The 14046-nt window shown below is 40.2% G+C and overlaps 1 protein-coding gene across 4 annotated transcripts; it reads left to right on the top strand.

The window, feature by feature from the left end:
* The first annotated feature begins 5569 nt into the window (after positions 1 to 5569).
* On the top strand, positions 5570 to 14046 carry LOC133913037 (serine/threonine protein phosphatase 2A 57 kDa regulatory subunit B' beta isoform-like). 4 transcript variants are annotated; one of them, XR_009908965.1, is made up of 4 exons: positions 5570 to 7121; positions 12409 to 12738; positions 13077 to 13182; positions 13791 to 14046. XR_009908965.1 is itself a non-coding variant. In XM_062356067.1 (3 exons), exons 1-2 carry the CDS (start codon positions 5883 to 5885, stop codon positions 12736 to 12738), a joined length of 1569 nt encoding a protein of 522 aa, XP_062212051.1. In that variant the 5' UTR covers positions 5570 to 5882; the 3' UTR covers positions 13791 to 14046. The 4 variants fall into 4 exon arrangements, 3 of the variants coding, with proteins under 3 accessions (XP_062212051.1, XP_062212050.1, XP_062212049.1); XM_062356067.1 differs by lacking the exon at positions 13077 to 13182; XM_062356066.1 differs by lacking the exon at positions 13791 to 14046 and having other exon boundaries at positions 13077 to 13494.

Genomic DNA, 14046 nt, shown 5'->3' with positions numbered 1-14046 from the left:
TTCCTATAAATACACAAATCATAATCGTTGATGCTCTATAGTATCTCGATTCAATCCGTACCTTACTAAGTTATAGGGATATCCGTCAGAATAGTTTCCATATTGAAACTCATTATAACAACAAAAGAGGAATTTCTCCTCTTAATCAACGATTTCTCCTCTTAATCTACGGATATGAAAAACTTCTCTATATACCATCTGGATTGTACTATATATATCAAACACGTACCACATATTGCGTATAATATAATTTTTCTATGTTGATCAGATCAAGACTTGCCATGATTAAGTACCCTATGCGCATATTCATAATGGTCACTCTACCTTAGAGATGATGAGAAAAATTATTAACAGTTCTACTGGTCACAATACTATCAAAATCTACAATTTATGTGCATCACATGTGTCACAGAGAATTTAATTTTAAGGCATCTTACCTTAAAATTCAAAATGTGCCACCCAATTTCTTAAACACCTTCAAGAACATACATGTGGCTATATTCAGTAATTTTATAGACCATTTAGGTACTCCACAATGTTGATTGATGCATATACAAAATAGTCTCATATGTGTCCCTTATACATAAGGCACCACACTTATACCAAACTCAATGCTTAAATAATTAAAATTAGAGCAAAGTATCCTAGACGTAGGATCAAATCCATACATATGGATAATGTTGTTCCTTAACGTGCATTTAATTATTGATTGGCTTTCGGGCACTACTGCATTAAGTACCCTATGCATATATTCATAATGGTTTAGTTGAATATCTTATCAAGATAATCAAATTATTGTCATGACCGACCATAGAATTGCAATTTACCAACATCTTTTTGGTAACGTGCGGCTTTACATATCGTATTATTAAACTAAATTCATCTAACTGCAATCATACGACTCCCTCTGTTGTAGTTAATACATGAAATTTGGCCTCAACAAAGTATTTTTCATTTGCTAATCGGTTATGTTATGCACATACCGATGTTACCACCCAATATCATACATCATAGGGCATTAAGGATCCAAAGAGGTAATTATTTGTCTATCATATAATACCTCGAGTCCTTCAGAAGGGAGTTATTCATTGCCCGTATGCTTATAATATTTTGAGACAATTCTAGGCATTAGGAGGGGATTAATACCACAAAGAATGTCAGGAATTATAAGAGAATGTCACACACATTCACATTCATTCCTCATATCCACATACCTGAGATCTAAATCTTTATTCAGAACATCTTGTATTTGCAACATATTGCAAATAACATGCCAGATGCATTTACTAATAACAAAGGTATCATCAAATTCTATATTTCTACTAGGAATGTGCCAAAAAAGTGAACATACCAAACAAAACTACTCAACTCCCAAATCAAAATAAGAGAGGGAGAAGTACGATCACAAAGGATAAAGCTTCTTATAAGCTACCATGGAAATAAAGGAATCCTCCTCCAGACAGTAAATGTAAATCAACATCAAGTTGATAGACACTTTATAGATATTCACTATCTAAATGCTTATGGATGTTCAGCATCTAAATACCTAGCACAAATGTGTACACAAATTCAGGGGATCATAGGAACACACTAACTCCATTGTTTTGTGAAATACACAAAGTTAAATAGGATAATATTTCCACAAACTATATTGATTCCATAATCAATCAATACCAAATACTACAAATTGTCGACAAATATTTCTCCTTAAAAATTACAAAAGATCTTCAATTGGATCCAAGCCAAAGTCCATGGCTATAGCAGGGTGCCTCAAACACTCGGACTGGACCAAATAGAATGAAGCAATTGAGATAAAATTGCACTCACTTACAAAAAAGAGGTATTCACAAAAGTAATACCTACACCTTCAGTGTCTTCCCTATGGAAGAAAAATGAATTTTTATTTTATAAAGTGATAAAATAGCGAGACTAGTAGCACAAGGGTTCACGCAGAGTCCCGATATCAATTACGATGTTACATACCTCATGGTATGTGTGAAAATTATGTTCTCACATTTAATATCATTAGCAGATCTAATGAATTGGATAGATTCGGATATATAAGTCCCTAATGGACCGCGCATTCTGAATCTAAATACAAATCGCAATATATATTGTGTACAGCTTAAAGTCATTTCATTACTTCAAGCAGTTAAGTTGATTGTAGTACAACTGACCAAATGAGTTCTTTCCACATAAGGTTTACTCCAACGATTATATATGTGTGTTCATAATAAAATTCTAATTGGATTTTATATAATCTCCAAACTATACACGATAAAGTATGTAATCATCTTAAGACGGAATTTGAGATGAATGATTTGGTTAAAACCAAATTTTGCTTAATTCTGCAACTTCAGCATATTCCTTCTGGAATATTTATCCATCAGTCCACCAATATCCAAATGATATTAGACAATCATATACATCAAAGTATTTATGGTTATTCAATCCCTAAATATGAATCAAGATACATTCATACCTTTAGGTTCAATATCTTAGTGTCATTAAAGCGCTCATGTATCTTGCAAGCTAAATCATGTGATAATCTTGCTGATTTATTCTCTAAGTTTTTACCAACTTTCACATTCCAAAATGTATTTATGAAATTTGTATGCAACGACTACAAGATTTATAAGTTTCAAGAAGAGTTGATCCCTAAATAATAATATATTCATATTATATTGTACCTTTTTTTTATGAGTTTTTACTCTACGATTTCTCATATAAGGTTTTTAATGAGATAATATCTATCTTATTCCTCCTATTTTTCTAAGTAATTTTTTTAAGGTTTTTAATATGATCAACATATCATAATTATTGTTCTCTAAGTTCACCAATGAGTTTTTACTATCTAGATTTTTCAAACAAACTTATAATAAGATGATATCTTCACAAGAACATAGGTCGTATCTTCTATTTTTCCCTTCGAAGTTTTTAAAGGACGTATTAAAGACATATCTATTATTATCTAAACTTACTTATGGGTTTTTTCTTTTCAAAATTTTCTTATATGAGTTTACAACGAGGCAATAACCAATATATATCATATCATTTTCTCCTTACACTTTTTATTAGGTTTTAAAGTAGTTTTAATGGTATATCAATATACTATTTTCTCCTCATATTTTTTTCATAGGTTTTAGAGGAGTTTTTCAACCAGAAGTTTACATTACAGATAATTGACCAAAGTAGAGTGTTAGAATTTGATTATAATTAGTAATTAATTAGCAAATAGGTGTCTTCACCTAAGGGATATGTACTTTGACAAAGAGACTTCAAATCTTTTTATTGTGTCCATTGGAGAGAGACATATCTCTTTAATAACACCCCTTCATCATATAAATATAAATATAAATAAATATATATATAATTTATTGAATCAAGATAAGAGTTTTATTCTCTACTTTCTGTCCCTATTTTCATTTCCTACTGCAATATTATCAATGACAATCTTAATCTTGGTTTAATTATACTTCAATCCACCTCCCCTTTTATCATGTAATCTATGAACGACGGTGACGCTAAATTAATCGCTGTCACTATCGGCACTAAATGACACTATCAGACTCGTATAGCGAAGCATTCTCAGGTAAAAGAGAGTAATACTAACACTCCTTGATTTTTTTAGCATTTTCTGCGTCGCAACTCAGGATTATAACTGGATAATTAGATTGTGGGATTAACTGGGGGTGAAATATCATGCTTATTTTCCCCCCGTTCTAACGGTCTATATTTGGGAAGTGTCGACATAATATAAGACTATTTTGTACTAGTTAATATGGATGGTGATTGATGAGCATCTTTGATCTTACCTTCTGTCGAGTAGATCAGCGAAGTGGAGCGGCTGCCATCTCAGGGAAGACCACTCATTTGGAGCGAGGTAGTTCGTGCAATAAATAGAGGTGAGCATGGATCGATCTATTTATCGACTCAACAAATTATTTGGAGGGGTTATCTAGTTAGATCTATCAAATTAATAATTAAGTTGAACTAAAATAAATCAATAGATAGCCATAAATTAATCCATGCCTATCTATAGCAATGAATATTATACACATATATCACTTTGTATAGGCGTCTTTGTATGCCACACAATCACACACCAGCGATGGATCCAGTTCATCGTCGTATGTATTATCATATATCAGTTGCGGGTAAGTTTTTTCCTTGAACAATCACTTGATAAGAAACCATGTTATATTGGATATTGTTTTAATTTAGCCGCCCCTTTGTTTTCCGTGTGTCTCCTCTTCTTCTAAAATGCGCATTATACATCCTCCCCTGAGGAAGAGAGCAGTCAAATTGGTAAGAAATTTGAATAAATTCATGTTAGCTTAGAGTTCTTTCCTCCAAATTGATGTGGTAAGGTGGACGAAGGTGAAATGTTTTGGCAACTATTATCGGATAATCTCGGATGTTTTTCTCTAAGTTGATACGGTAAGATGTGATACTCCTATTAAGTGCGTGCATGCTACTTGATCAAGTCTAGCACGGTCTGAATGGATCACGTGATATTCCTTTTCCTCCTCCCTTATAGCTCAACAGAAGGGGCGTTGCTGAGTGCATCTATTAGGGAGGGCACCATTCCTCCTCCCTCACTTCTTTCTCTAAACCAGATCTAGGTACAAGTGATCTACGACAGGTGACGGCCGAAGTCAGCCAACGTGAAACCCAAAGGCACCACCGTCGGGAGCATACGTGGATCCCAGCGCTACCCCTTAATCTAGCAGCACCACCTTTAACGGTAGTGGATTTAATTGTAGTCCCGACTTTGAAAATTTTACCTAATTTATTTTCTCTTTTGGCCGAAGCTTTATTCTCAAACTTTTTAAAAAAAATTTCACCTAATTTTTTTGAGAAAAATAAATTATTCTAAACCTTTCATTTATTTTCTCTTTCGGTCTTTTCTCTCCCACGGTTGCTTGTGTCTTTTTTCTTTTTCTTTTGAAAAAATTGAGCTCCGATATTTAGAGGGAAAAGTGAAAGAAAGCTCACCAAACAAGAAAAAAAAGAAAGGGAACTCAAAAACCTACTTACATTGTCAGAATTCTAGATTCGTGCACGATTTGAGTTCGCAGTAGTACATACACGAATCAGCTCCTACAAGAAATATGTATTAAAATAAACATATATTATGATGGTTTTAACACGAAGGGACTGATCAAATTTAGAAAAAGCCAATCTAGCCATATCAATACCTTAGCAACTCTACCAAGCATAGATAAGCCAACCAGTGCTGCCTATTGAGAATCAAACTTTTAGATTTACTTATTACGGGTCTCATAATGATAGAATTTTTTTTCAATGATAGATTATATTCTTGTTAATAATGAGACATATGTGTGACTTCATCTATCTCTAAACTCCGTATCTCCTGTCGTATACGCTGGGTGATTATGTGCGGATGATGGTGTGAGGGTGTGCGTACTTTCCATATGTTACACTAGTGTTTTCAAGAAGAAAAAGAACTAGTCCCATTTATCCATCCATTGAAATGAGAAAAGATCAAATACCCCCAAAATACAAATAAACTCCTCCCATAAATACATAATAAATACACCAAAAAATAAATCCAAAAACCCCCGTTCCTCCTCAGCCTCCCTCTTCCTTCCTCCGCTATTGATCCCATTCCCCTCTCTGCCGCCTCCCATCACCAGCGAGCCTCACCATGCGTGCATACCGCCTCCTTCCCTTCGCTCGCCGCCCCTGACCAGCTGACCTCACCTCCCCCTCTCTCTCCCTGTCGCCTGGTCCCCACCACCTTCCCCCTTTTCCCCTCGCCACCAAATCTCCAAATCCCCCAGGGAACAGGAGGGAATTGGTTGGCTGATCTATCGGCCGATCCGCCGCCGCCGGTCTCCCAATCCGCCGCTGCCACCATGTTCAACAAGATCATTAAGCGGGGTGCCCGCAAGGGCGCGCGCGGGGACGGGGCGGAGCCCGCCCCGCGCCCCGTGGCACCCTCGTCGTCCTCCGGTGGCGGAGGCGGCGCGGGGGGCTCCGCTCCTGTCACCGTCAACCACGCCTCCCGGGCCTCCGTGCCGTCGCCGTCCTCGCCGACCTCGCCGCACGTGGCGCCGGCCGCGTTTCCTGCGAACCCGGTGTCGTCGCACCCCTCGCCGCCGCTTCTCGAGCCGCTCCCGCTCCTTCGTGACGTCGCCGCCGCCGACCGCCCGGGTCTCCTCCTCCGAAAGCTCCGCCTCGTCGCCGCGCTCTTCGACTTCTCCGACTCGCTCAAGCACCCGCGGGAGAAGGAGGCCAAGCGCCAGGCGCTCCTCGAGCTCGTCGACTACGTGCAGGCCCCCGCGCAGGCCGCGGGAACCAACGCGCCCGCGCGCCTTCCGGACCACGTCCAGGAGGCGCTCATCGCCGCTATCTCCGCCAACATTTTCCGCCCACTGCCCCCGGCGCTGCACGAGTCCGCCGCCGCGATCGACCCTGGTGCCGCGCCCGACGAGGAGGAGGAGCCCTACCTCGACCCCGCCTGGCCGCACCTTCAGCTCGTCTATGAGCTCCTGCTCCGGTACGTGGTGTCGTCGGACACCGACACCAAGGTTGCCAAGCGGTACGTGGACCACGCCTTCGTGCTCCGCCTCCTTGACCTTTTGGACTCTGAGGATCCCCGCGAGCGCGAGTACCTCAAGACCGTGCTCCACCGCATATATGGCAAGTTCATGGTACACCGCCCCTTCATCCGCAAGGCCATCAACAATGTGTTCTATCGGTTCATCTTCGAGACGCAGCGCCACAATGGCATAGGGGAGCTCCTTGAGATCCTTGGAAGCATCATTAACGGCTTCGCCTTGCCAATGAAGGAGGAGCACAAGCTTTTCCTTGCCCGTGTGCTCATCCCATTGCATAAGCCCAAGTCTGTCGGGATCTACCACCAGCAACTGTCATATTGCATTGTCCAGTTTGTTGAGAAGGACTACAAACTAGCAGATACAGTGATCAGAGGGCTGCTCAAATACTGGCCGGTCACAAATTGCCAGAAGGAGGTGCTGTTTCTGGGGGAGCTTGAGGAAGTGCTCGAGGCGACACAGCCTGCCGAGTTCCAGCGGTGCATGGTTCCGCTGTTTAAGCAGATTGGGCGCTGCCTTAACAGTTTTCATTTCCAGGTACTGACTTAATTGCTTTGTTGATTTCTGATTTAGTTTCTGTTGAGTATATTTTGATCAGCATGCTCCCATACATTTACAAGTGTTTTTTTTTTGGTGCTCCCATATGTTTTTTTAAGTCAAATATGCTCCCATATGCCTGTTTGAGGGAATATGCTTCATTCCAAGTGTGCTAAATGACTATTTGCATGTTGAGGAAAACAAATTTCTTATGACAAGGCATATAGTGTAGTTAATAAGAAAAATATTTTGTTACTGTAAGTTTTGTATGCTTCCAGCAAAACAAATTAGTTCTGAACTGTTGACTCCTAATATAGAGTACTATCCCGTGATATATGAAAGACTGTCTCGCTATGTGCATGTTGAGAGTCTGCCACTATGGTGAGTTAGTTTGACATCAGTATTTGTGGTGTGTCCTTAATGATTTCTCCCTTTCTAACTTAATACTAGTATACTGAGCACAATATGGCATAGGTTTTTTATGCTTCTTGGTAGCAAGGCCATTTTGGAATCTACCAGGTGCACTGGGAAGTCAGGAGCTACATTGTAGGGAAAAGAATGTTTTCGTCATTTTCAACAGTAACTTTGTAATCAAAGTCTTTTGTACCACAGTGGAACGCGATGGGTAATAATTAATTGTTGTTCACACAAAGTAGTAGCAGCTTTATAGCTTTTGCAGGACAAACAGGCTGTTGTTATTTTTTGTGACAAAATAGTTTTTGCAACATAGATCTTTGTGGGACAACCTTCAAGAGGTATATATTGGGAATATGGCACTTGTTTGATGCCACCTGTAGCATAGCTGGTCTTTTGTAATATTAATTTTTTATTACTAGTCACCACCATCATTCAATGCCTGCCTTCCTGCCTACAGCACAAGCAGAACTATGGAGCCATGACGTGATAAACGGTACTTGTAGATGTGAATCACATATGTTTATCGAATTTCCACTTTTGCAATATTGAAATACTTTGCGAAACTTGGACACTATCGGATGAAAGGATTTATGCTGAGTTTAGATAAGAGGGCTGACTTATCAATTGTCCTTTTCCCCCTTTTTTCCCCTCATATCGGTATTTTACAGCCCAGTGTATCTTATCTCCAGCTTTTAGCAATCTTTTATTTTCCTTTTGCATAGCTATCTGATTGCCGTAGGCGTTTGTTATCCGCAGCTTTTAGCTGTAGAACGTGCAAATGTTGAATTTGAAATGAGAGCTTTTAGCACTCCAAGCTGCCATTTGCAGCAATCATTTGGAGCATGAAATTTGTTTGGAGTACCTGAAAAATACCATACAAGTACTTTAAAATACTGTACTGCATCCTGAGAGATTGCTTGCCTGACACACTACACTGAACCTGTAAACTGCAAAGATATCATGGACAAGTCCTGGAAGAAAGTGCCTTTGCTGTTTATAAGGAGCCAAATTTATATATTTCCTTATCATCGTTGCTTTCAACTTTGTAGAAGTGTATAACATTAGGTGTTGCTTTCAACTTTGTTAATATCATCGTTGTCATGGCGTCGGTATAGCGACGCCATATCGGCGTGGCGATTTTCTGGCTCTCACCACGCCGCCGCCACGGCGCTAGCGGGTATGGCGTCTGCAGCAGCTGCCGCCCCTACGCTCCTCGCCATTGCCCATGCGCTCCTCGTCGTCCGCCGTCGCCCCTGCTCTCCTCGTCGTCCGCCGTCGCCCCTGCTCTCCTCGTCGTCCGCCATCGCCCCTGCGCTCCTCACCGTCCGCCGTTATCCCTGCGGTCTGCGCCGTCACCCCTGCGGTCTGCGCCGTCTGCCGTCGCTCAGCGAGATCCCTACTATGCTACTCCGGCTAGCCTCTTAGGCCTGCCACTCCGCTCGCCTCTCCGCCCGGCGCCCACTACTGAGGAGTGAAGAAGAGCTGCCAGCTGCTGACTGCGTCTCTGCGAAATAACAAGTGAGTGAAATAAATAGCAGAACAGCACTGTATCAGTGTAGACTTCATTGTTCATTCTAGATTCACCAGTTACAACCACATTCTAGAATACCATCCACCCATCATGAACCAGGACCACTAACAGAGGCATATATAGACTAAGTTACGACTGCATTCTAGATTCTGTGACATAATCAGATCGTATTGTTCATTGTCAAGATAAAGTTGCACCACTATAATGTGTGTATTCGTCACGCTGATGTGTGTATGGTGTCGCCACACCGCCCGCCATAGGTTCTGTAAAGTTGTGAAAGTGGTGGGTTGCTGTGCCTCGCCACGCTGCTGTAACAACTATGGTTAATATGTTAGCTGAACTGGGAGAAAGTCATGTGAGAAGTTAAAACATGTGTGAGCTAAAATAGTATTAGCCTATTAGGTCTGTTGCCGGTCATAACAGGTTGAAGGACTTAAGAAACTGGCAGACTGGGAATACATACATAATGAAAGCTGTTTGACAGGAACCCCCCCCCCCCCCAAAAAAAAAACTGAAAGCTAATCGTTGTTTGTGGGCTTTTGTCGATATCCGTGCTATGGTTTTTCACTAAGATGATGTGCCAGCACAACAGTTGCTTAAGTCGCATTTTTCCAAGTTGATCTCCTCTGTGGGATTTTACTTGTAATTATAATCTTCTGTCGGTATCAACATATTATTTTGTTGGTGATCTAACAACACATAGTAGCAGTATTACTTATACTTGTGTCCACTTATTCTCCATTTCTTCGAGTTGCATGGCTTACAAAAACAAAGATAAGGCAAGCAAGCCATCTCTTGCTGTTCTATTGCTAGACAGCTGCTTGTAACATGTAAATGAGTTCTTGAAGTTAAACTGCCAGGATCATCTTACAGATGGGAATAATAGTTTCTTTGTTTGTTTATATTCTTTTGTTTTTGTTTTTGGCCAAGAATGCATTTGCAAATTATGTCCAGATTTCAACCATTTTGGACTTGTTGGTGAATTGTAATATATGTATATAACTAATTCGGCCTTGTGGCCCAGATTGATTAGGGTAGATGGAATAGCAGGAAGAAACCGGCTAGTTGCCTTCCTCTCGAAGGCTCTGACTGCTCTTTAAGGTTCAATAGGTGCTAGCTCCTCCTTTATACAGGAGCTGCTACAGTATCATCGGCGAACAGTAATTCCAGCCCATACAAACTAACAAGCTATATCTCAGGCCCAAGGCCTAGCTCATAACACAGATAGTGTACTGTTGGCCCATGTGTCCCAATAACTATTTAGCATATAAACCTATGACCTAATGGGATAAAGAATGCAGTTGTAGATAACTCTCCTCTAGTGTAACATTTTATTGTGGTACTCTGACAACACACCCCGCTGTGCATCATGAATGCCCAATATTTCTAATGATGGTTATAAGCATATCTTTGCATTTGTCCTGCATTATGTATCTTTGGACCGTTGCCTCTGGTGCCAGTTCTGTGTTTAACATTTAAGAACATTAGTGCTTTGTGGATATTATATGCTGTATTTTGATGCTTACTGCATGCTAATTTAGCACTGTTTTTTAAAGTTTGATGATTGTGCAAGTATGGTATGCTGTCGTCTTGTATAGCTCGCTCATATCCCTTCATAGTGCAATAATAGTGAGTATTGGTTGAGAAAAGTACTTCCAGTCATTCTCAACTCAAGAAGTTTGGAGCTGGTTTTAGCTAAGCACATCCATCTTAGCAGACCATTTGTTTGTAATTTTTTTCAATGTAGTACTTGTTTGTACTGTTGGATGTCGAGATGAAGATAGATGTTGGTTCTATGCTTAAGCTTTTTGAGCTATACTGTTCGCGTGAATGATTGAAATTACACTTCTTTATTTTGGAAACTTTAATACTTGATTGCAATCTTGTAGACGCCTTGTACTAGGTGTGCCCAATTTTTTTTGTTGGTCAATGAAGTTATGTTGATGATCCATTACCAGGAGGTTCCACAATGGAACAGAGTTGCCTGAATGCTTCATTTCCCTTTTCCTGCTTGCTTTCATCTCTCATTGTCTCTCTGCACCATGTCTGCACCATTGCTCTTTCATTCCCAGCATTCCTTTCCCGGGCTTTGCCTATGAATGGATTTTTCCTTTCCTTCTGAGCATTTTTTGCGGATATTTTTAGCTCTACTATGCATATTCTGCCTTAATCATATTGGATTCGTTTTAGTCGAAGAAGATTTGTAAATCCCAGGAAGAGGCATCATTAAGCAATTGATTTTAACTGCCTTATTGTTCAGACAGTCATTTTGTTGCTTCCTGACAAACTGCTTGTGTAACTGTGTTTGTTCACTCTGCATTTAAATCACATATTTTGGTCTCTAATATATATCTTATAATCTTGGTTTCAATCGCACTGTTCCAGTATAAGTTGATCTCTTGTCGTTGTATTGTATAGTCCTCTTTTTTTGGTCAACAACAACAAAACCTTTTAGTCCCAAGCAAATTGGGGTAGACTAGAGATGAAACCCAACAAGATCCACCAATGAAGAGGATGAAAAAAGGTAAAAAAGGGTATTAGTAATAGTAAGTAAAAGGAGACTGATAGCATAAATCATGGTTCGGGCACGTGGATTGCTGATCTCTACGTGCTCTTCTCCATGGATATATTCCTCTTTTTAGTCATTCAACCGAATTCACATCTTCCCAAACATGACGTGCACAACCATCTATGGACCCATGGGTGAGTGGGTGATCTGTTCCTTCTCTTGTTCAACTTGCCTATTTTATGCTGCATTTGTCGATAACTCGCATCTTATTAGACTCAGCTGTGCATGTATATGATACACTCAGGTCCCTTGTAGCCATCCCACCACACAACCCCCTCTCTTGCAAAATAGGGTGGCTTTTATACCATTGTGCACAAGCAGTGGCACAATTATACTTGTGCCTTTTTTATGGCATTTTGAGCAATATAGATTTCACGAGCACTATCTGTAAAATTCTAACACTAAATAAATTAAATAAATTGCTCAGAGTCAAGAGTAGATATTTGTTCATTTGTGCCGGTCCAAAGCGATTGGCTGCTTGTCGTTCACTGTCATCAGAGTAATGCTCGTACCCTGGGGTATCAGGCCTTCCTGTTAAATGCCTGGCAATGGAGTATTGCTATGCAGATTACTTGCCGTTGGCCACTAGTTCAGTTACCCTTGCTAAACAAAATCTGCTCTATTGCTAGTTCTGATAAGTATTTCACTATTTTGAATTGCTAGTTCCTGCTCTTGTGATACAGGACCACTTCACCTCTCTGAAATCTTTGCTTGATTAACCACTTCACCTCTCTGATATCTTTGCTTGATTATTGATTTATCTTTTTCAGGTTGCAGAGCGGGCTTTGTTCTTGTGGAACAATGATCACGTTGTAAGCTTGATAGCACAAAATCGTGGTGTTATATTTCCAATAATATTTGAAGCTCTTGAGAGGAATATACAGAGCCACTGGAATCAAGCTGTTCATGGTCTCACCGCAAATGTGCGTAAGATGTTTTTGGACATGGACAGCGAGCTATTTGAAGAGTGCCAGCAGCAGTACATGGAGAAACAAGCAAAAGCCAAAGAGATGCAGGAGCAACGAGAATTGGCATGGAGACAATTGGAGGCTGTTGTTGCAGCAAAGGCTGCTGAAGATGACATGGTTTTGGTCAACTAGGTAATATAATCTTCTTGCTTCATTTATTTTTTAGTGCTTGTGCTCGTAAGTTGTTTTTAGTCTTGTAAGTTAAAACTGTATTACTGTGGTTATGCCCTCTGCTTCATGTTCTCCCTTTGTTTTAGCATTTCTATGAGATGCATTACCACTTTTTGTTCTGCTGATTTTTTTTGTTTTGACCTGGTGGTCATGGCAGTTCACGAAAAGATGGAATATATTTGTATTGAACTTTCAATTTATTATCGACATTTATTTTTAGTAATTTCAAGCAAACTCTATTTGTGTCAGCATCCATAAGTATGCAAAAATCGTTTGAAAGGATATTTATGCTTGCTCAGATGATTGCTGCTCTCTGTCCCTTGAGCATCCATGTGCATCTATCGGCAAGGTATCGGTGCCAGCTTCGGTGCACTCATATCAACATTAATGACTTGGAATTACAAGGTCAGTGTTCCTTGGATCGGAGACAAATATCGACTGAGTTCAAACACAATGATGGTAGCAGAGGCTAATTCTTCCAGAGTTGCTATGCCTAGTGAAGTCCTGCTGTGTTCGTTAGTCCTTTGTCTAGCCCCACCCTGTCTGTTCAGTTAACTTATGAATAATCAGACTGTTGTATTAGTCCTTCATTGTTTGCCCGAGTTTTCCTACCCACAATTGGGAAAATGCAAGTAAAAAATGTCTGAGCTAGGTGTAATTTTTTTCGCCCTTCTCTCCTTTTGAGTTATTTAATTTCATCATTTTGCATGGAAGTAACAACGTGACCAGAGATAAAGCTCATTGTCTAGTTATTTAATTTAGTGCGTGGTACCATAGCAATAAAATGGCTCATTGTCTAGGAACTGCTGTTTTGTGCTGTGGATGCTTTAGGTTTCGGCGGCTGCCACACTTGCCGTTTACTTAGCGTATGCTGGATAACTTTGCATTCTGGTTACTCGTTAATTTGTGGTAGATGGCAGGTTGCCTATTTATGCCCCTTGCATTTTCATTTCCAAGTTTAGGCCCCTCATATTTCAAATGTTTTCAACTATGCACCTTCTGTCATTTTACAGGTTTGTATTCCCGTGCAACTCATCGGCTCATCTTGCTTGCATGAATGTGATAGTTATGTTTCTTGCCCTGCTCCCTCCATTTCTGGTCGTGATTTTTACGCGGCACTTGTTCCTATCCTTGTCTCGTGACTGATGTTTCACACAACAATTTGATCAGCTGTGATCGATTTGCTGCTTCGCATCGCCAAACGGTTGCAAATTTGTAACTTGTGATACGATCAGAGGCATTGAGTGAGCCATACAAGTCACATCGCAA

Source organism: Phragmites australis, chromosome 3 (genome assembly GCF_958298935.1).
Source record: "Phragmites australis chromosome 3, lpPhrAust1.1, whole genome shotgun sequence".
Lineage (NCBI taxonomy): Eukaryota > Viridiplantae > Streptophyta > Magnoliopsida > Poales > Poaceae > Phragmites > Phragmites australis.
Note: the sequence above shows the minus strand (reverse complement) of the source record. Positions and strands in the feature narration are given on the sequence as shown.

Excerpts from the sequence above, each read along its gene's own strand:
- LOC133913037 (XM_062356065.1), top strand. The coding sequence starts at position 5,883 with ATGTTCAACAAGATCATTAAGCGGGGTGCCCGCAAGGGCGCGCGCGGG. Across the intron at positions 7,122-8,653 it reads TTAACAGTTTTCATTTCCAG|CGACGCCATATCGGCGTGGC; the intron begins GTACTGACTTAA and ends GCGTCGGTATAG.